Here is a 23,681-nt window from a genome sequence, read left to right as displayed (position 1 = left end):
AACATTATCACAGCATCCTATATGGGAAAAAAATCTCATTATTTTTTTTTAGATTTAGATAGGACAATGCGGCACTACAATGGCTGTTAATTTTAATAACCCGGAAGAACAATTAGCACGCTATTAGAGAAACATCAAGCTGATGATTTTGACTGAGACGATCTCATGTCAACGCTGATAGTTTGACGAGAAGGCCGTGCTGTGAAAAGCATTGCAAGTTTTTCGAAAGGCATGAGAGCAAGAATAAAAATGAGAGCATTAATCAGATACGTAAACTGACAGATGAAGAGACTAGAGAAATACCAGTAATGCAAGAATATCGTATCCAGAGAAACCATAATAGAAGAACAGTGTTTAGACACTGATTTGAAAGTAATCAGAGAATGGTTGGAGAAATATTTGAAACCGGAATTTTGAGCCATGGGATTGACATAGTGACGAGTTGCTGGCGACAATGGATTTCGCTTCAACTTCGAGATAACCTAATTACTCGCAGATGGGAAAGTCCAGACGAAAAATCCTTTGTATACAAAACAATGTATGTGTTCCGAGAACTACATGATAGTCGGAAACAGGACACTTTAGAGTGAACCGGACCTTAACCAGAGAAGGATCAAATGGTGTAAACGGTGTGACTAGTGTTTATTAAAGAAAGGCCCAAGAACGCGATTAAAAAGAGGAAAAATGCAAAATATCTCCGGCAGTTCATGGAAAAGAATAGCAGCTGACATACCAAGCACATTTCCCCAAACTGATTCTGGCAACAAATATCTGATGCCATGAACTACTGTTCAAAATGGACAGAACTAGTACTTCTGTCAAATCAGGATCAAGCAGTCACCGTAGCAGAGGCGCTGATAACCAACGTTATTGCAAACCACAGAGTTCATTTAGAGATTCACACAGACAAAAGTAGAAACTTTGAATCAGATATTTGGAACCAGTTAATATACCAAGTGTCCAAGAGCACCCTGGACATAGGAGATTAACATGGGAAAACGGTTTTGATTTTTTTGCGCCTGTACGGTTTATTTGATTGAAAAATCGTAATAATGAAAGTTGTAGTACCTATTTTTTTGGGCTCTCTAACTTGAGCCTTTTGGTCGTAAAACACGAACAAAAATGAGAAAATGTAAACTTTTGGCCTGCACTGTATAGGCGGTTGTCGGGCAACGGGTAAACAGGTCATTGTTGCTGGTACGGTTGCTCGACAACCGCTTATACAGTGCAGGTAGAAAGTTTAAATTTTCGCATATTTGTTCGTGTTTTACGACGAAAAGGCTCAAGTTACAGATCTGAAAAAATACAGAAAACTAGTCTGTGATAGGTACTACAACTTTCATTAATACGATTTTTCAATCAAATCAACCGTACAGGCGCAAAAAAATCAAAACCGTTTTCCCATGTTAATCTCCTATGTCCAGGGTGCTCTTGGACACCTGGTATATGTTATGGATGGAATAAGAACCACTCGAACAATGCCACTGCATCTGCCGTCCAATGGAATGGTCGAAAGACATAACAGGACTATCAATCAGTACCTTTCCTTTTATTTGTAAACGATAATAAAAAAGTACGTCAAAATATGGAGTAACACAAACAATGAATAGATATTTTGGATGATGTCAAGAGAAATTTTGGCAAAACGTTCGAAAAGCGGTAATTTTCAGGAACTAGCTACAGAATAAATAGTGTTACGAAATGGACTTTTCTTTCAGTGGAGTTGTACAATTACAAAAGGAAGGGAATGACACGCAGTCGTCTCCACAATACTTTATTTCGACCTTCAAAAGGTAAGGCCTGCTCTATTAGTTTCAGGCATATAAATGGCAATCTTCAGGAGCTACAAGAATAACTTACTTTACTTATGCGTAACAGGTGTTTAATAAACGGGAAAAAACCTACCTCAACTCGACAATCAATGCACTGGCTGTCTTTTTAGAAAGGGGGAGACAGTGAGACCCATGTTGTAAAGGTGTTGTGAATTTAAAGTTGTTAAAGGTGGGAATAAAAAATTTTTTTAACCAATGTAGTATAAATTAAAAGGCTTTTAAAAAAATTGAATAATTACCTGAATGGAGAAAAAAGAAAAACTGACACTACATATTTAAAAGACAAATACTTAAAATTAGACCCATTTTAAGGGCTGGGTTAGACCCTATGGGGAGAAAAAGATAAATTTAGATACAATCCACCATCCACGGCAGAGGCGATCGAACAGGAAACAAAATGGAGATTTTTAAAAAACTTTGAAAAAACCGCAGTGATAAGCCGTTAAAACAAAGGCAGGGAGAACGTTTAAGAGGGGATTACAATAAAATCAATAACCTAGGTGACAACAGGTGGGTAGTTCTGCAACCCACAAATCAATCAAAGATTAACAATAAAAAGGTTAAAGCCAAGTTCATACAACAAGATGTAAAGTTAAAATTAGACGGAAAAATAAACAATGCACCAACCAACAAACATGTGGCGGGTGGACAAGGCAATGAGCAAAAAGAGGGTAGCCAAGGGCTCAAATAAGGTTTTAAACCCCGCAGAAAGTGCACAACACCGACCAACGCTAGTGAAGGAGGGGATGTTGAAAGATGGGGTGCTGGGAGTGTTTACAAGGGATTAGGAAGCATTAAAAGGTGAGGGACTTAAAAAAGGAAGTTGATGGATGGTCAAGCTGATCATTCAGGCAGGTGTGCCCACCATCATCCGAGGCCTTGTTGTTCTCAAGCACCTCAAGGTGGTTGAGGAGGCTGCCCTTAGCACACACGTGCAGAATCTTGAAACCCTGTTCAGTATTGAAGGTGTGGCCATTCAGACGAAGATGCCGAGAAAAATTGGATTTCATATAGGTAGTGTTTAGGTTGGGGTTGTTAGTGAACTTCAAAAACTCCCGAGTGTGCTCGTGAATACGAGTGGAGAATCTCCTGCCCGTCTGACCAACATAGAGAGCATTTCATCCGGGAGTGCAACAGGACAGTTGGTAAACGCCTGATTTATGCAGTTGAGGAGTAGGATCTTTGGAGTTAAAAAGGAAATGTCTGGAGGTGTGGGAAACTTTGAAGCAAATATTTATGTTGTTAGACCTGAAAATATTTTTCATCTGAAGTGAGAGAGGGCCTAAAAAGGGGATTGAAAAGAATTTTGGATCTTCAGAAGTGTCTTTGTGTATTAATTTCTTATTAACAAATTTTTTAAAGTGGTTAAAATAGATTTTATTGATTAATGTATTGGGAAATTTATTATTGGTTGCAACTGTTTTTATCAAAGAAAGTTCTAAATTAAAATTTGTTTCAGACATTGGAATGTTAAATAGGCGGTTAAAGAAACAGTTTAGGGACGCAACCTTCTGATTGAGAGGATGATTGGATTGGAAGGGGATAATGCAGTCCGTACTGGTGGGTTTGTGATAAATGGAGAACTCAATGTGATTAAGCAAGATATCAAGGAAAGGTAGTTTATGGGATGACTCTAATTCCATGGTGAATGAGATTGAATGGTGTAAATTGTTAAGAAATATGAATAGTTGTTGAAGGTCATTAGGGGACCCGTCAAAAATACAAAAAATGTCATCCACATATTTTTTGTAAAAGAGTATTTTATTGAAGTAGGTAGGATTCTAGGGAATGTTCAATGTTGGACATAAAAATTTCTGCTAGTAGAGGGGAAAGACATGAACCCATAGCCAGGCCCCCGGACTGTGAATAAAAAGTGTTGTTGAACTGGAAAAAGTTTTGATCCAGTACCAAGGCCACCAAGGCTAGTAGGTCTTCCACCTGGAAAGGGTCCAGACTTTCGGAAGCAGACAACAGATCTCGGACAAAATTTAAACAATCAAGAGGTGGGATGCTAGGAAATAGGTTGGAAACATCAAAGGAGACCATGATTAGGTCTTTAAGTTGTGAGCAAAGTTCAAATGAATTTTTTATTGAGTATTTACTTTTAAATCCGGTTGTTTTAAGGATAATATCATTTAACCAACCAGAGAGGTGGTGGCAGGGAGAACCGCAAAAGGAAACTACTGGTCTGATGGGGATATTGGGTTTGTGGATTTTGGGAAGACCATAGAGTTTGGGAACAGATGGGTTGATAGGTATGATTTTGTATTTGTTAAAGCCCAGTGGTGTTAGTGTAGTCTGGACTCTATTAATAATTGACTTAAATCTCACCAGGAATTTGTCCAGAGGGGATGTGTTTAGAATTTCAAATGAGTCCGAACTTAGGAAGTCCAAGACCTTGTCCACATACTGAGTTCTGTGAAGAACTACCACGCAAGACATCTAGAAATTACGTTTTCCAAATGGGCAGAAAAAACTTGTAAATCATTGACTTTAGGTTGAAAGGTGAAATTGTATTTAAGACCTAAATTCAAAATACTTAAATCGTTTTGGGATAGAACACAGATTGACAGGTTTAGAGTTCGAGGGTGGAAAGAAAAAGCTGAACTTTGAGGAGGCTTTACGCCAAAATTACCAATAAAAATGTTGTTATCAAAGGTGGCCTCATCTGTTGGACTGTGTGGAAGGTTACGGGAAGCTAGGTTTGTGGTAGAAGGAGATGTAAAGGTTGCATTAGGGGTTATGTTGGAGGTAGGCTGATTGGTGTAGCTAAGTGTTGGCACTGGTAGGGGGTTCACACTACCTATATGAAATCCAATTTTTCTCGGCATCTTCGTCTGAATGTCTGAACCTTCAATACTGAACAGGGTTTCAAGATTCTGCACGTGTGTGCTAAAGGCAGCCTCCTCAACTACCTTGAGGTGCTTGAGATCAACAAGGCCTCTGATGATGGTGGGCACACCTGCCTGAATGATCAGCTTAACCATCCATCAACTTCCTTTTTTAAGTCCCTCACCTTTTAATGCTTCCTAATCCCTTGTAAACACTCCCAGCACCCCATCTTTCAACATCCCCTCCTTCACTAGCGTGTTGGTCGGTGTTTGCACTTTCTGCGGGGTTTAAAACCTTATTTGAGCCTTGGCTACCCTCTTTTTGCTCATTGCGTTGTCCACCCGCCACATGTTTGTTGGTTGGTGCATTGTTTATTTTTCCGTCTAATTTTAACTTTACATCTTGTTGTATGAATGGTTGCGGCTTTAACCTTTTTATTGTTAATCTTTGATTGATTTGTGGGTTGCAGAACTACCCACCTGTTGTCACCTAGGTTATTGATTTTATTGTAATCGCCTCTTAAACGTTCTCCCTGTCTTTGTATTAACGGCTTATCACTGCGGTTTTTTCAAAGTTTTTTAAAAATCTCCATTTTGTTTCCTGTTCGATCGCCTCTGCCGTGGATGGTGGATTGTATCTGAATTTATCTTTTTCTCCCCATAGGGTCTAACCCAGCCCTTAAAATGGGTCTAATTTTAAGTATTTGTCTTTTAAATATGTAGTGTCAGTTTTTCTTTTTTCTCCATTCAGGTAATTATTCAATTTTTTTAAAACCCTTTTAATTTATACTACATTGGTTAAAAATTTTTTTTATTCCCACCTTTAACAACTTTAAATTCACAAAACCTTTACAACATGGGTCTCACTGTCTCCCCCTTTCTAAAAAGACAGCCAGTGCATTAATTGTCGAGTTGAGGTAGGTTTTTTCCCGTTTGTTAAACACCTGTTACGCATAAGTAGAGTAAGTTATTCTTGTAGCTCCTGAAGATGGCCATTTATATGTCCGAAACTAGTAGAGCAGGCCTTACCTTTTGAAGGTCGAAATAAAGTATTGTGGAGACGACTGCGTGTCATTCCCTTCCTTTTGTAATTGTATAATGTATGGGCCGTTTAAGAGAGAGGGAGAATGTCATAGCTTGAAGTTTAAGAGAGAATGCCAATTTCATGAATATTCCCGAATTTCCTCGAATCCATTGAAGCCTATACATATGTATAAACAGCTTGGCTAGGACCGGTGGAGAGTCAGTTAGTTGTTGTGATTGTTAAGAGATGTCAGTTCGAGATTAGACAGCAGTTGTCAGTATTGTTTGTAAACAAATGAACTTTACAGTGCGAGTTAAAAGTAACAAGTGGTGTTTTGTGTGAGAAACGGTACATTTGGTGTCAGAAATGGGATTAGAATATCCAGGAAGAAGAACGAAGAGCCGGAGACCAGGAGAAACAGACGATTCAGCGAGAAGTACCCTGTTGAATGCCTGTAAGTACCCGACTAGAAAGTGCGAAGATGGATGATGCACTGAATCAGCTTTTGGACCTGATGAAGGAGATGCAAGCAAGCCAAGATCGAAAGTTTGCCGAAATGAAAGCAAGTCATGACAGCAAGTTGGAGGAAATTAAAGCAAGCCAGATAAATTAATATCAGTTTGAAGCGAAATTCGATGACATAAAAACTCAAATCAAGGACCAGTTAGATTGTGTTTTAATGAAATGAGGAGCGAAATGGAAAACTTCGAAAGAAAAGTAACCCATACCATTGAGGAATTTACTGGAAGAATAGGGGAGTGAAATAGACTGCCCAGGATTTACGAAGGAACGTTGACAAACTGCAAGAAAAGTCCTTAGTCGCCAGTACTAATGCTTGTTCTAACATCAAACCCCCAATTTACGATGGTAAGACCTCGTGGCAGATTTACAAGAAGCAGTTCGAGGCTGCCGCAGAGGCAAACAACTGGACATCGAGTGACAAAGCCATCGCCTTAGTTTTATCGCTCAGAGATGAAGCCCTGAAGGTTTTGCAAATCTTGGATGAAAGCCGTTATAGGAATTACGAAGACTTGAGCCAGCACTTAGAAATGAGGCAACGCACCTGGAGCAAGTTTACGAGGCACAGTTGTCGAGCAGAAGACAGAGAAGCCAAGAAACCTTGTTAGTTTACCTGGCTTACCCAACTGCATCCCAGGACATAAGAGAGCGTTTAGCAGTAGGAGCGTTTGTAAGAGGCGTAAAAGATCGTGATACTGAGCAAGCTTTAAGACTAGCCAGGTGCAAAACATTACATGATGACCTTGCCTACGCTTTGGAGTTTGAAGCAGTAAAGCAAGTGTTACAAGGACATGCACAAGTGCGCCAAGTAAGAAGCCGAACACCAGAGCACAGGAATCGATGTTCAAGCTCAGGTCATTCAAGAACCCAATCAGACTGGAATCGTCAATTAGAAACCCGACTGGAGACCTTACGAAAGGAGGTAATGAAAATGTGGAGTAAAGTAAAAAGGCAAAACAATCGTAGTGAGCAAACGCATCCATATTCTCGCTCTTTTGAATGCTGGAACTGTGGAGAGAAACGGCACATTCGACCTCAATGCCCTAAACCGAGAAGAATAGACAGCCAGGAAAGATGGGGAATGAGAAGGCAGAACTATCAAAATTACCAAAGGAAGCCGTCTGCACGATTCTTGCGATGCTGGAATAGCGGTGAAGAAGGACATAAGCAACATCAGTGCCCAAACCAAAAGGAATGGTGAATTATGGAAGAAAAAGCCTAGCCAATGTTCATCCGAAGCAAAAGCTGACTGAAAATAATTATTCTTTTTCAGTTATTAAGGTAGCTCGTCTTCAGCAGAACAATAGCAGCTTAGTAGTGAATGGCAAAGTTTGCGAAAGAAATTATCAAATGGTTGTCGACACTGGAACTTTTTTCACCATAGTAAGACCAAACATAGTGCAGCATTGCAGAATTAGTGATACCGGAGCAAAGTTTATATTGGAAACAGCCGGGGGTGATACAAGGTCTGTATTGGGAATCCATGAAGCTAAAATCCAGTTTGGACAGCATGAATTCAATCATTTGGTTCTCATAGCCAACCTAACCGATGATGTACTGATGAGACTGGATCTTATGCGGCAACATACATTTCATTTGGTTGGAGAATAGCGTCATCAAGACTAAGCGAAACGAGTTTTGTGTGAAAATGGTCGAGCAGACAACAAGAAAGGATACATTGCAAGGAAATTACTTGCCCAGAGTCATGGAGGCTAGACCCTGCCAGGCAGGGAAAACTGAATCACCGTGCAGAAGAGTGGTTTTAAAAAGTGAAGCAGTCCGGAGACAGAAAATATTGAATACACATCATCGTCGAGACATCGACTTAAGAGTACCTGTTGAAAAGGCCCCTTAACAAGTTGTAGAAAAGAACAAGTTTGGGAGAAGTCGTCGACAAGGCAGATCTTATAGAATCAGAAAGTGACACTGTTCTACGCCCATTTGGGTTTTGAATAAATAAACAGTATCTATCTATCTATCTATCTAAAGCGGAAGTCTTAGTTCATTTCGGCTTAGCCCGTATATTGTATTGATTAGGATCTAGAACGTCGTAGTTCAGCTGTTTGTGAGAAAGAGAGAGATTTATTTCATAGTTTGAAATTTAAGAGAGAATGCCAATTTCATGAATATTCCCGAATTTCCTCGAATCCATGGAAACCTATATAAACAGCTGGGCTAGGACCGGTGGAGAGTCAGTCAGTAGTCAGTTAGTTGTTGTGATTGTTAACAGATGTCAGTTCGAGGTTAGACAACAGTTGTCTTGTTGTTGTATTGTTTGAAAACAAACGAAATATACAATGCGAGTTAAAAGTAACAAGTGGTGTTTTGTGTGAAAAACGGTACAATATAACCCACACCAATAAAGGTACAGAAAACATTGTCAACTTTCAAAACAAGAAACCTTGGTCGTATAGTGAATATTGTTACCTTTATGATGAAAACTATTCAACTCAACAGGAATCAATACACACACAAACAGAAGGGCTGCATGTTTATGTGTATCATATGATGCCCAAAAAATCTACAATGTAATGTTGGTTACATTATTATTGGTCACAAATGCAAAGTTGACTGAGACTGCTGAGCTCCTTGTCCAAAGAATAAAATCAACCGCATATAACAAAGTGCAAGTAATGATGAAAGGTATACCAAAAAAAAAAAAAAGTATTACCTATAGCAAATACATAAGGATCAGCTCCTAGTGGTTTCCTTTCCATAATTTGGGTTTGGTTTTTTTTTCCAAATTTCACACCGTCTTTCTGGCGCCAGATGGTACCGCATAGTCTCGAACAGTAATTCCCGGCACTCGTGATTGTCCCTTATCATTTTTTCTGTGTCCACTCTCGTCATAAGAAACTCCCTGGTTAGTAAAGGCAGCCTCACGTGAATAAACAACTGTAATTAAATTGCAGGTTATTGTTATTACAAGACTAGAACAGTATACGAACTTTAGAAATATACTTCTCTCTTTCTATTAAATCGCGTTTAACCCAATTCAAAACTGCAGTAAATACGACTTCTTCTGAGATTACATTCAACTGGCTGTTTGAAACTAACTCGTTAACCTGTTGATGTAGAATACTTAAAATATCGATTTTGCTTTAGACGAAATACTTTAAAACTAACTTCTTCAAACGGAAGTGACAGAAACTCTTCAGTTGCTATAACTTGTTGAAAGTTTTGTAAGACGTATACGTGCGATTGATGGTGCAAATCTTTGCAGGAATGTGTATCTGAAAATATTAAATATTGTTTCCTTTTCGTTCTTTTTCTGAAAGTTATTCAAATAATTTAAAAAATCAATCGACCTCATGCATTATTGTCCTTATAATGCTATTGGTATCTTAATTACTATTTACCAACTATTCATTAACATACCTGCAAAACTTCTTATTCCGAGACAGTTTGAGGGATGCAACTGCTTTAATAAAAATGTACAGCATGCTTCTCTAACGTCTTCCATTTGAAGCAGGCTACTTGCTGGTAATAGTATCTATAAAAGGTTTTACTAATTTAACATTTGAACCCCAGAGTAACTATTTATGCACCAAAGGCATAAATAGGTGGATGTTTATGACCTGAGTGCGACAATTTTACTGGCCCAAGAGTTTTAAGGTCGCCCAGTCAGGGCATAAACATCTGGTAATGTCCATGGTGAATGCAAAATTTTATGTTAGACCACTTCTTTACTGTGATTAACACTGTACTGTTACTACTAATTACAAAATCAAGAAGTTGCAATGACAAATTATTGTTAATATAGCCATACTGTAGATAGGTCTATGTTAGGTAACTTTATACCCGCGAGGAAATAAAGTAGATGCATGTTTATGTATTTGGTAGATAAGTAATACAAACACAATCATACATTGTTCAAACATAAAATTACTTAAATACCTGGGCATTATCGACAGTTATAGTAATCTGGCCAGTGTATGCGTAATCTAAGAGTAAATCCACAGCTGTAGCGTCCATATCAACCATGGTTATTTCACTTTGGGATTGTTCTTTCATCTCTCCTATAATTATGAAACACCTTAAACAAAGCACCTATTGAATGGTTTAAAAAAGTGCTTACCGTTGAACATGGCGAAAAAATAAGGGCTAACTGAAGCCAACACTACTTTGTGTGCGCTAAGCTTTTCTGTTCCTATTTTTAATATTACATCACATAACTAAAACAAAAACTGTGTGTATTGCGTGTCTATATTATGTTATTTTAGATAAAAAAAATGAGTGCAACTTTAATAACATAACCACATGTCTATTTGTTACCATTTTGGCTAAACTTGTAATTTTATAGAAATATTGCATGTATTAAGAAAATTCACAGAGGTGAAGTCTGAATAAATGGATCTATAAGCGGTGCAATTGGCTGTTCCTTGTGAAACTATACATAGTAGAACCTTGGAGATTTCACTCAGAACGCTACAGAGCTCGGTCCTTAAGCTATTTAAGGGGAAGGTGCCAATATCCGAAGAACAGCAAGAACTTAGGTTTAATAGATCAACAGTGGACGCAATATTTAACAAGCCTCTCTTTGTTTGTTTTGTGGATTTAACTAAGACCTGAACAGGAAAAGTAGAACAAGAACAATAACGAACGATGGACTGTCTGAGGAAGTGCATATCAATACGAACCTACGACAAGGGGATAACCATAGTCCTACCCTGTTCAACATCATTATGAACCAAATCATTGAAAATATTAAAAAAGTGAACGCTAAATATGGGATAGGCAATTGCACCATTAAAATATTATGCTATGCAGATGATGCAATCCTCATAGCGGAGAACAAATACTACCTACAACGCCTGTAATATAAGACGAAAGTAGCAGCACACACATTTACACAAAAACCAGAGCTGAAACATCAACAACAAAAAGTGTTACCATCACAAGTGGAATAAGAAGCGAGGATATCAGAGAAGAACTAGAAAATAATACAGGATGTGGTAAGATGGGCTAGAACACGCAGAAGGTGCTGGACCCAAACAATACAAAATAATCTAGTAGATGTCTTATGGATAAATTAAGTACTTATTGTAAAATCCACTGGATAGTTATTTAATGGTGGAAGATATCTAGTAGATGTCTATTGGAACTGGATCATATCGGTGCACAAATGTATATGTTTTACAGAAAGCTACAAAAGCTATTTACGTGATATCTCGCACGGATAATTATTAGATAAATGGTATCTATATTTAATAGTAATAATTGATTAATATCTACAGGATTTGTCAAAAGTTGTCTGAAAGAAATAAAAATCTGACATTTACAAATGGTAAAACAAATAATCATCCTATACATTATGAACCAATAATAGTCCCTAACCTAGTGTCCCTATAATGAGGGCATTATAGGCGGGCGTTATTATAACGCCCCCCCTTCGAGTGGGGCACTTTTTTAGGGAAATAACCATAAAATACATGAAAGCTGTTTCTTTAGGGCAATCAGTCAAAATAGAAAATTTTCTAAAACTTTACATGCACGAAACGTATTTTGTAAACTATTTCCCGAATAAAAAAATATACTGTCAATTCTATAATAAAACCTTTTTTAGTTTTAATTGTCAGATTTGATTTGACGTGCGGCCAATTTGTTATCCAGTGGCTATGATTTGAACAATATTATCACCAGAAGGATGCATTTTTACTGTACTGGGTATTGTACAGGGTACAGGGTGTCCGGATTTTGTGTGTTTTGACAGTGACAGTTTGATGTGATGGATTTTAGAAATATCACTTGTATTTCAGAAACGGTACATTCAATTCTAGAATACTCATTTTGATTTTAGAAATTGCAAATTGTATTTCGGAAAAGATTAGTTAGTTCGGTTTTCAACTTTTTTGCCATTTTTTGCCACTGAAACCACGTTTGTTGAAACGGTGTTCAGGGAAAAAGTGGAAACGTCGATTCCTAAAAGTCTACGGGGACTTTGCTTGTGCGGTGCACTTCCAAAAGGCGGAAAGGGTGAAAACCTAGGAGAAGACCACGTGGATGTGACAGTGACAGTTATAGTTTCCACGAGGATTGACTATATCTTTTACTCGGATCGTGCCTTTAAGCGACTTTTTAGACTTTTTTGTGTGTGTAAAGTAACTTTTGTGAAAAATTCTAGAGGTTCAGGGGCACAGGCCTGAATTTCTGAGCCTCTTACGTATTGAGCTGGCAATTGCCTTGTAGCAGCTCCAAAAAACAAGACAAGACAAAAGATTAGTTGGATTTTTGACACGGTTATTTGTCATTTGCAAAATTAAAGTTGATATACAACTTTCATACTAACATTTGTAGTGAAAAGTAGTTGTGGTGTCATTGTTACAAAGTTATTAAAAGTTTTAGCAAATGAAGATATGCCAGTTCGGATGTAAATTTTAAATTCATTGATGACTTACTCTCAAAGTCATTTTTGTTGATGCTTTGTAACACGTAATTATTATTATAGAACAATTCGCTCTTTATACCAGGTGTCCAAGAGCACCCTGGACATAGGAAATTAACATGGGAAAACGGTTTTGATTTTTTTGCGCCTGTACGGTTGATTTGATTGAAAAATCGTATTAATGAAAGTTGTAGTACCTATCACGGACTAGTTTTTGTATTATGTACAAATCAACCGTACAGGCGCAAAAAAATGAAAACCGTTTTCCCATGTTAATCTCCTCTGTCCAGGGTGCTCTTGGACACCTGGTATACCTATTTTATACAAATTAATACTCCGGATGGGCGGTTTTTTTTTTTTCTGTAAGTGATATTAAATTTAAAAAATGGACTAATAACCACACAGAAACATAATAAAATTCTGAAATTGAAATAACTTTTTATATTTTTTTTATAGTTATTGCCACTTCTGCTTAAGAAAATATAAAGGTAATTAAAATGTTATCTTTAGAATGCTAGTATTGATTTTATAAAAAAAAAAGAAAAAATTATGGAAAAGCTTAGTTCTGTTCTTGCCAGTTCAAGTAATCAAGAAGAAAATATAGTTTCACAGATATTAGATTTTTCTGAAAGTTTTTATAAAGAGCATGCATTATGTATGGACATTTCGAATCGACATCACGACATCATAAAAACATCACGTTTAAAGTCTATAACTTTTCAATACAAACTGAACTTCTGTGATAATAATGTGCATTTACATATATTTTTTTGTGCCAAAAAGTACCCCAAGTAAAAGGCCCAAAGTCTGTATCGTTTGCAGTGTTTGTTAATATTGAAGAAAATAATAGCAAGTAGTAAGTACCTGTCCATGTTGCCTCATTCGTTGTATATTACCTAGTGCATTTACACTATGTTTGTCGTTTTTAAGACAATAATCCTTATTGGTAAACAGTCGCAAATCTATCCCTTTGAAGGTAGTTTTCGAGGTAGTCTCAGGGCTTTCGGATAAATGCAGTCGGTCTAGAACTACACGACGATCCACCCAGGTTACTACCTTGTTATTCATCATTGTCGGTTTTATATAGTCTTCAGATCTGAAATTAAATAATAGCTATTTATGTAACCAGTTACGAAAAGATCGATTTTGTGTAAGGAATGAATGTTTGTAGGGCGAGCGCAGCGAGGTCCTTCAATTTGAATGAGTTACACAATAAGACATTTTCGAAACGTGTTGCGTACATAATTTTTTCTAATTTTGACCAAAAAGCGGTAAAAACCATCTTTTAAAGTGATTTAACACAAATATTCACTTTCACAGCACCTTGTATAAACAGTGACAACGACATGTTATGATGGATGTCGCCCATATGTTTCTACGGAAATGCATAAAAACAGGGAGTGATGAAATGAACTTTTCATAACTAGTTACAAAACGTTTTGTCACTCTAATCAGTTTTGAAAAGTGTCACTTTATATGCCAAAATTAGAAAAAGTATGTTTAATATTTATACTCCTAATTAATTCACCAGTTTCACTTTATAGGTTAACAGGTTAATTTTGCAAAATATAGAGTTTTTTTATTTTATACACCATTTGGTAGCCCAACTTTCTAATGGTTTAAAAATGACAAAATTAAAAAAACTGACATAGTCATATCTTAAAGTAGGTATTTTTGTAACTACACATTAAAAAACTTATCTGCAATATTAACTTTGTGGTGTGTTCTGTAAGTTTTTAGGTAAATAATCCACGAAAAGTCCACGATTATTAGAACCGGACAAACAGGACCAAAAAATCACTCAATTTTTTGTAAATCACAACCAAATCGTAATTCCTTTACCTCAAATACTTTTTTTTAATTTTGTTCTGAAAAATCTGACAAAGGAAGAATACGGCTCATCCCACATATTTTTTTTATTTCATATTTGATTAGGACGCAAAAAAATATGAAATACGTATTTTATTATTTTTCAAAATACTAAGTAAAATAGCGTCAATACAAAATAGTGCGCTAAAATATATATTTAAAAATGCTATCAAAATCTTTTATACTAGTCTTGTTCAAGCATACACTATTATTCAAAAAACAACTCACCAAAATGTTTGCCTTGTCACTTTTAAAACTTCAGTTTGAACAAATTGATACGGTTTTGAACAAAATGTTTGTTCGATAGACACCAGTCTTATCGATTAGATAAGATAGCATTTGTCGGTCCTTAATCTTCATTTATTGCCTAATAAATTTTATCTAATTGCCATTTACAAATACAAACATAAATCATCTACAAAGCCGCCCAAGATTATGTACTACACGATAATAAATTTCCCTTACGATAGTGGTGTCATCTGGTGGCGAGGCGAAGTACATATCGTACCACCCTCGTATATCATTCTGAAAATTTTTAGAAGTTTTTAAATATTGCACAAGGCTCTAGAACAATCTGGCAAGTTTTAGAAGCTTCTACAAAGATTTCGAAAACTTTGGGACTGTAGCACGTTCTGGCAAGCTACAGAAGTTTGTTCAAAGATCTGGAAGGTTTTAGAACGTTGCTAAAGGCTCTATGACATTCTGACAAGTTCTAAAAGCTTGTACAAAGGTCTTTTGAAGGTTTGGGACTGTTGCTAAGTGCTCTGGAACGTTCTGGCTAGTTAGAAGCTTTATAAAAGATTTTGTAATGGTTTAGAAGGCTTTATAACATTCTGACAAAGTCTAGATAGAAGCTTCTGCGAAGGTTTGGAAACGTTGTCAAAGGCTCTAGAACGTTCTGACTAGTGAAATGTTGCAGAAAGCTCTATAACATTGTGACAAGTCTTAGAAACTTGTGTAAAAGTCTGTAAAGCTTGGGAATGTTGCCAAGTGCTATGGAACGTTCTGGCTAGTTCTAAAAGCTTTCATAAAAGATTTTGTAATGTTTTAGAAGGTTCTATAACATTCTGACAAATTCTAGAAACTTCTGCAAAGGTTTGGAAGGTTTGGAAACGTTGCCAAAGGCTCTAGAGCGTTCTGACTAGTTTTAGAAGCTTCTTCAAAGATCCGGAAGGTTTTGAAATACTGCAGAAGGCTCTATATAACATTCTGACAAGTTCTAGAAGCTTGTGCAAAGGCTTGGGAATGTTGCTAAGTGCTCTAGCGCGTTCTGGCTAGTTCTAGAAGCTTCATAAAAGGTTTTTTAAATCTTTTAGAAGGCTCTATAACATTCTGACAAATTCTAGAAGCTTCTGCAAAGGTTTGAAAGGTTTGGAAACGTTGCCAAAGGCTCTAGAACGTTCCGACTAGTTTTAGAAGCTTCTTCAAAGATCAGGAAGGTTTTGAAATGTTGCAGAAGGCTCTATAACATTGTGACAAGTTCTAGAAGCTTGTGCAAAGGTCTGGAAGGCTTGGGAGTGTTGCCATCAAGTGCTCTAAAACGTTCTGGCTAGTTCTAGAAACTTCATAAAAGATTTGGTAAAGTTTCGGAAGGCTCTAGAATGTTCTGGCTGATGATGCTTCTACAAATATTTCAAAAACATTGGGACGTTTCAAAAAGCTGTATAACGATCTGGCAACCATAACCAAATTTCCAGAATGTTCGTTTTCGTAGCAGGCCAACCTTCCTGTCACGCCTTTTCTCGCCAAGAATATGGAAAAGCACCAAGTGGTTCCAGACGTTATTTGCGTGGCACCACAAGAAGTAGCCGAGGTATTCAAATACTCTGAATTTTATTACATGTCAAGTTGTATTATTTGACTGATTTGTAATCAGCCGGCGACAACCTATCTTTAACCTTGAATATTATAAAAATAACAAATTGTGGTTTACTTTAATTATTTAAATTTAGAATAAAAACGTTGCAGTTATTGTACTGTTAAGCGGCTTTCAGTGTTTTAAAGATAATTTTAGATCCACTTTTAAATGAATTATTGTGATGTGTTGGTCAAAGACAGGAAATTTGCTTCTTTTTTAGAAATAATGTTTTAGTGCCCCTGTTTCTTTCTTCTATAATTTTCCCGCCAGCCACAGAACTGCCCAATAGTAATATCCTTATTAATTAGGTATCATTTAAATAAATTTATTAGGAAGTATAAATACCAGCCCCTAGAGTGTTGTAATTTAAAATAATTGCATGCAAAGTCTGTTGCATTGCAAGATAATTTATGTTTGAAACCCTATAAATATTATGTTGTATTTAGGTGTGCTACCCAAGTGGTGTCAAAGTCGACCAAGGCAATGAACTAACACCAACTCAAGTTAAAGATCAGCCCACAGTAAAATGGCAGGCTGACGGCAATGCATTGTACACTGTGTGCATGACAGGTTTGTATTAATTACTTTACACTATAACAAAATTTGGGTCCTGTTTGGTCCCATTAAAAACAAATGTTGTCCCAGAGGTTCCTTGAGGTCCCAAATAAATAGTCGGAAAGGGCCACTCACTGCCCATTATTTGGGTCAAAAGATTGCCTCCCCCAGAAAATGTCTTCAAATCTCCTTAGATTTACTCAGATCTCCCCAGTTCTCTTATAATTCTTCAGATATCCTCCCCGTTTTTCCCAGATCTTTTCAAATATCCTTAGATCTCCTTAATTACCAAAAAATCTCTAGTTTTTTAAGGTTTATTGTTGTATGTCAAATTACTAATCACATGAGTATTATATTTCTGAGATCAAAAAATAGTTTCATTTAAGTATAACTTGTAACAAAGTATCTGTGATTTGTTAGAAAATGCTTTGCAATATCTACAATGTGTAGGTATTCAGACAAGAAGTAGGAACAAAAGTTTGGGAACTGTAATGCTGTAGGTATAGTATAGTTAATTTTTTTTCCTGTGGCGGTTACGCCATCAAGTGCTCCGCCATATTGAAATTTACGCACCTCGTTTATTACAAGCTAGGCTATCCATCTTTTCAATCACCTGTTTGGACGTTGCCGTATTGAAAAATTCCTCCTTTAAACCTCACAATATGTATCTTTCATTAAGCAATTATAAATGAAAATGAGAAAACATTATTGTTTAAAAAAAAACATTCTAAGAATCTCACATGTTTTGCATGCAATAAATGCTTTTTTTTTCAAAATCTGTATAATTAATCGGTCCGTTTATTACTGCAACAAACAATACACCAGGTTTACATCTGCTAGTGGAAGATGTGGCAACATAGGGCACAGTCCCAACTGACAGTCTAAACAACATTTTGAGGTTAGGAATTTTAAAAAGTTGAAAAACAGCAAAAACTACAAACAGCAGAAATAAAAACTTAATTTAGGGTTGTTTAAGTTTATTAATTGATGTTGTTATTCCGAGACCTTCCTAGAATTTAAGATTTTTCTTCACCAAACTGGAAAACTTGCAACATTTGGTGGTAAACAAAGGCAGAAAGTTCCAATCAAACTTTGGCTTGGGAACAACAACCACATTCAATTTTAATTATCTGGAATAGTTAGTTGTATACCTAGGCCGTGAAATGGTATTTTTTCGGCCGAAAGAAAGTTTGGCGTCCGAGGCCGTCTTACCTAACCTGGCCGTCTATAATAACCTGGCTACAGGAGCATACATTGGCTCTGTGTAGCTCTCCTCCTGAATTTGAAATCCTTTGGCGACAAGTCTAGCCTTTTTAGTTCCATTTTCTTTTATTCTAAATACCCATTTTGTTTCTATTGGAGTTATCCCTTCCGGTAGCTCTGTCTCTGTCCAAGTTTCTAACTCTGGATGTGATTTTAATTCATTTTGAATGGCTTCATTCCATGATTTATTTTGAATGGCTTCAGAAAAGGTTTCTGGTTCTTCTTGTGACATGATTAAACAGTATACATTGTATATTTCATATTCACTCAGTATTTAGGTTTTCTTATTATTATTTTATGACTTAATTCTTCTCGGCTGTCTACTTCATCATTTGAGCCAAGTTTTGTTTCTTCATCTGTTTCTGTACTATCATTATGTATCAAATTCTCTTCATAAGGTTCTTCATTTTCTTCTTCTGTTTTATCTTCTATTATTAATTTATTTTCACTTTGCTTTCTTTCATTTGTTGTATTACTAAAAATTATCTGACTTTCATCAAATTATACATCACTAGAAAGAATTATTTCATTTGTTATTGGATCCCACAATCTGTAACCACTTTCACAATAGCCAACCATGATTACTGGTTTTGCTCTAGGCTCTAATTTATTTATTTTTGGTAAAATCACTGACCATGCATGACTACCAAATACTCTAAGTTTCGATAAGTCATTCTGTTGTCATTCTGTACCATCTCAATACTGGGGGTTCACCTCCATTAGCTAAAGTCGGTGATCTATTTAGTTCATATGCTGAGCATTGTATTGCTTCACCCCATAATTCTTTTGGCAATCCAGTAGATATCAGTTTAACTCTAACCCTATCCATTATTCATTCTTTCAGCTTTGCCATTCTGCTGAGGTGAATATGCCATAGTATACTACTACATCACATTTAAATGACATGTTTTCATTCAACATTAAATAAGCACCACTGATGTTAAAATTAACACTGAAACCCTTTTTTAAAAGCTGAGAAACTGACAGCAAATTATGTGATATACCCTTAACAATCAGAGCATCTATAGAAATGTCCCTACCTTGACAAACAGCCTTCAAAGTCCCTTTTCTTGTTGCCACTAATGCATCTCCATCTTTAGCAGTGTTGATGTTGATTTTCTCCTTCAAGGCCTCAATATTCTTCATAAATGGCTCCAAACTTTCCATAACTAGATGTACAGGGTGCTGCATTTTCGATGGTTTTACGGGGTGCAGAAAAATCGGTAATAGATAGAAAAAAAAGTAGCATACGTGTTCTGATTTCTTTTTCTGAGCTGAGATGACTGGCGAAGAGTGGGCTGCGCAAACTTGTTTCAAAGATACGGGGGGCTTTTGAAATTTGGTCATTTTGGAACCTCCTCTGTATTTCATTTGCTATTAAAGTTATCAAAAAAGGAAAAACGGTTTCCGGTAGAAGTTTTGACGTAGAATCCAATGGCGTAGTCATTTTTTTTCTATTACGTTTAGTTTCTGACATATGACAGTAAGTTATATTTTTTTAAATGGAACACCCTATATATTTTTAGTTTATTTAATTCTGTTGATTTTTACTTTTTCAACGGTGTATTAAAACATATAAGTTTATAAACGTTAATCTTGGTAATTAGAAAAAAAGCGTTTTCTTAACAAAAAAGTGCTAAATAATATGTATAAAAATACCCACAGTCGAAACAAAATGTGGCTATGTTCATATTAACATGTTACATGTCGTTTATAAACAGTTTTATCAACTTCTACCTTAAAAATAGTAGAAAATAGAAATGGCCACTTTTCTTATTAAAGTGACGGTAGAACTGTTTGTAACTCAGATTTTTAATAAGATTTATTAAAAATATTTAATTTTCTGATGTGTTAGTTTATATGATTTCCGATTTTGTTTGGTATTTTAGATATTGGCCTTTTTTTAGCTTAACAAAGGTCTTTTTTTAAAATAACAGGATTAACCTCTACAAACTTATATGTTGTAATACACCGTTGAAAAGGTAAAAATCAACAGAATTAAATGACGTAAAATATATAGGATGTTCCATTTAAAAAAATGTAACTTCCTGTCATATGTCAGAAACTAAACGGAATAGAAAAAAACTGACTACGCCATTGGATTCTACATGAAAACTTCTACCGGGGACCGTTCTTCATTTTTTGATAACTTTAAGAGCAACTGAAATACAGAAGAGGTTCAAAAATTAACAATTTTTGAAAACCCCCCGTGTCTTTGAAACAAAAGAAGTTTGCGCCGCCCACTTTTCGCCAGTCATCTCAGCTCAGAAAAAGAGATCACAACACGTATGCTACTTTTTTTCTATCTATTACCGTTTTCTCTGTACCCCATTGTAACGAAGTTACTAATTTTTTTGTTACTATGTAGTATTAGATTAAAGAAAACAATGCGCAGCCTCACACGCTTAAGTTACAATCCGTCTTCGCGACAGAATGGTGAACGCACCGCCGCGATCGATAAAGGTTCAGCGCGCAGCCGCGGTAAAGTAAACGAAACAACAACGCGCCGTCGCGACTCGCGAGCTGGTAAACAGGTAATGCGCCGCGCAAACTTGGGGGCAGTGATTGGGAGATTGGGGGTTCTTCCCGGACCACCGAACCGACCGACGCCGACGCTTCAGCCAGCTGAACGGTGAATTTTATTGTTCCTGGGGGCAAGCTTTGAAGGTATCTCAGAGTCGTTTCCTCCGGACCGCCATTACAGTAACACTGCTGGTCAACACCGGAGGCTACAATCTCACTATCGCCTAGGTATTCCCGAACCGTTTTATTCGGACCGCCGGTACTGGATGTTGGATGTTATAACACTGCCGGTTAACTTCGAAGGCCACGGCTCCGAAATCCTGTAACCAAACCTGATATCACTAGGGACACGAGTATTGAAAGAAAAGTATCGATACCTGGTATCATTCGATAACATGGTCGAGGCATCGATACTCTTCGATAGTGAACAGGAAAGTATAAGTTTCAACTCCTCATCTAATAGTCTTGACTTGACAAAATCCATGGTAACATCGGTATTTATTGTCTCTATAGCAGTAATTACAGCACTATAGTTGTCATTAAGTGTCAATAATAAATGGCACACTTTATTTGATTCATCAACCTTGGAACCTACTACTTCTAATTCTCTAATTAAAGTGTCAAACCTTAAAAAGTAATCCTCCAATTTATCAGTTTTAGCACACTTCAGGGTCAAAAGTTTCCTTTTTAACGTTAACTTTGTGAAAATACTTTTTCTTTCGAATACATCCTCCAAACATTTTAGCATATGTTTTGCATTTTTAGCATCCTTAATAATGTCCAGATGTTTATCTGTAATACACTGAATAATCACTGATTTTGCTTTAGCATCCTTGGCTTGAAAATCTGTTCTTTCCTTTTCTGTTTCCAAAGTAGATATTTCCTTTTCTAAAGCATCAAGAAGTCTTCTTTCTTCAAGCAAAGCATGTACCCGACACTTCCAATTATTGAAATTGGTGGAACTCAATTGCGGAAAATTATGTAGTATGGAGTTCATTTTGTCTGCAAACAGCTTCCAGTGTTACCTGTACCTCTTATTTGTGATATTTTGATACTAAAGGGTCTCCAAAATGCTCCACATAACCTTAAAGTCTGGTTTCTTACTAGGGCGTATTTCTAACGTAGAGCTCGAATCAGATGAGAAAAGGCCACCGCATCATCAATGACGCAGTTTTTAAAACTATTTCTTTCTCCTTCTACAGTTGCCGTCGCATTAGATATAATCAGAGGCGTCCTATTAAAATATTCCCGAAAATATATTGTTAAGCCGTCAAAAAGCCACTTGGCAACGTAGTACGGTTTTTACTTGGACACAATTAAAACAGATGCGGCAGCGGCCAGGGACATTTGGACCTTTTTATATGCTTTTACTAGCCGGCACTCTAAACGGTGTTGCCAAGTTTAAAAAAATGTAGTGGCGGACAGGGAGACTTAGGGGGTTAGGTTAGGTTCCGTTTTAGTCTGGTGTTTTGGTTGTATTGTTGATGGTCGCAGTTGAAGTTCACATAGTGTTATGAATAAAAAACGTTATTTTGTCAAAATGTCTTTCAAAAAGGTTGGAAAGAAAGGTGTTATCATATACAGCCAAGGCCGTGAAATCGTCAGTAACGTCTTACAATTTATGAAGAAAGAAGCAGAAGGAGTTTCCATTCCTTTGAAAAACTTGTTGTCTTTTATTTTCTTTATTAAAAACGACGAAAATGTTTCATTTTACTGATAAAATAATAGCACGCCACTGACTGGCTGCAACAACTTGGAAAGTAACGAGAGCAGCAATATTTAAAGCGAGACGTACAGAGATCGTGACATCATCGTTTGATGACGCCTGTGGCCTTTTCTTAGCTGATTCGAGCTCTAGCCTGGGCCCATAACCTGTTACGATTACTTCTCCGCAGTCAACATTAAAACTCTGCTTTGCTTTTAATACATTTAATAAACATTAAAGGAAAAAATGGAAACTTAACAAAGTACTAAAAATATGGAGACGTTATTATATTATTAGTCATTCAATTATTTCTAACCTCATTCTTCTTTTTTACATTAGTTAAGGAGTTAACCAAATAGGTATATGAAAAATATTTCTAACAGTGGTCACAAAGAGAAATCGTAACCAGCAAGCAATAATAAGCGTAGACGGTGACATAGTGATTGTTAATTTACTTTTTCCCTGTATTTTTTTTTCGGCCGTAGGGCCGTAAACGTGCATTTTACGGCCGCTAAACTGTACGCGAAGTGAGTATTTCACGTCCGTTTGAACAAAAATACATTTTGGACTGAATTTATTGATCTCTATCGGGAGCAGGTTTGTTTGTTGGATGTGAAATCCAATGAATATGCCAATAAACATAAACTTTTTCCTTTCTTTTCTTTTTCCTAACTTTTCTTTCATCGTAAACTAAAGCGACCACTATTGCTGCTGTAGTTGTTTTTGATAACGTACTGTGCTGTGTGCGTGTGCGTCGAGGTGTGCGTGATGCTCTGTGTGCTACAAAAGTTTAAAAAGTACTACAAATCTTCAAGACCGATTGATGCTCAGATCGTTTGTGTTTGTGGCCAAAATCATGTGCAACTTGTCGCATCAATTGTATGTTCAATCTATCGTACAACTAATTGTATAATGTATGGGCCGTTTAAGACACATTTTGAATGGGCACTAAATGGCGCAACTTTTTCTCTATTTAACGAACCCTGTAACTGTTGCCATTTCCAAGATCTCAATGATGGGACACCTTGAAAGTTCCCACTCTGTATACCTACTCTATTCAAAAACTAGGAGGAGCGATTGTGAATTAGGTTGGCAATAGTGGTCAAATGTGATTGATTGGCCAGTTGGCGGTATGATTTACACAGCAGAAATCATAAATACTGTTCTCGCTGACTGAGTTTACCCGTGCGTCACCCCCCTGTGATTTAGAAGTAGACATGCATTATTGACTTCATCCTTGTCTACTGTTTACTTTCAGAAAGGGTAAATATCTAAGTGAATGTCATCCACAAAAAAACATTTACTGATTAGCCCTTC

At 36.6% G+C, this 23,681-nt stretch overlaps 2 protein-coding genes across 2 annotated transcripts in view; one reads left to right on the top strand and one right to left on the bottom strand.

The window, feature by feature from the left end:
* LOC145725904 (kelch-like protein 28) overlaps window positions 1-14,789 on the bottom strand; it is a 28,787-nt gene extending 13,998 nt beyond the window's left edge. The window contains 9 exon segments of the mRNA XM_081974820.1: window positions 8,878-8,935; window positions 8,937-9,101; window positions 9,155-9,271; window positions 9,333-9,439; window positions 9,585-9,699; window positions 10,104-10,225; window positions 10,285-10,381; window positions 13,456-13,687; window positions 14,689-14,789. Of these exon segments, the coding sequence (XP_081830946.1) occupies window positions 8,878-8,935; window positions 8,937-9,101; window positions 9,155-9,271; window positions 9,333-9,439; window positions 9,585-9,699; window positions 10,104-10,225; window positions 10,285-10,381; window positions 13,456-13,662 (988 nt within the window). The 5' untranslated portion in view covers window positions 13,663-13,687; window positions 14,689-14,789.
* A 497-nt stretch (window positions 14,790-15,286) lies between these two features.
* On the top strand, window positions 15,287-17,241 carry LOC145726830 (phosphatidylethanolamine-binding protein homolog F40A3.3-like). The gene is made up of 3 exons (XM_081976085.1): window positions 15,287-16,273; window positions 16,765-16,888; window positions 16,964-17,241. The coding sequence occupies exons 1-3, from the start codon at window positions 16,214-16,216 to the stop codon at window positions 16,972-16,974; spliced, it is 195 nt and encodes a 64-aa protein (XP_081832211.1). The 5' UTR covers window positions 15,287-16,213; the 3' UTR covers window positions 16,975-17,241.
* The last annotated feature ends 6,440 nt before the right edge of the window (window positions 17,242-23,681 follow it).

Source organism: Ips typographus, linkage group LG3, assembly GCF_016097725.1.
Source record: "Ips typographus isolate SLU linkage group LG3, UJ_Ityp_2.0, whole genome shotgun sequence".
NCBI lineage: Eukaryota > Metazoa > Arthropoda > Insecta > Coleoptera > Curculionidae > Ips > Ips typographus.
The sequence above is the reverse complement of the archived record's forward strand: the minus strand, read 5'-3'. Positions and strand labels throughout refer to the sequence as shown.

Coding starts and splice junctions, on each gene's coding strand:
- LOC145726830 (XM_081976085.1), top strand. CDS start 16,214: ATGGAAAAGCACCAAGTGGTTCCAGACGTTATTTGCGTGGCACCACAA. Junction 16,274..16,764: donor CACCACAAGAAGTAGCCGAG/GTATTCAAATAC, acceptor TGTTGTATTTAG/GTGTGCTACCCAAGTGGTGT.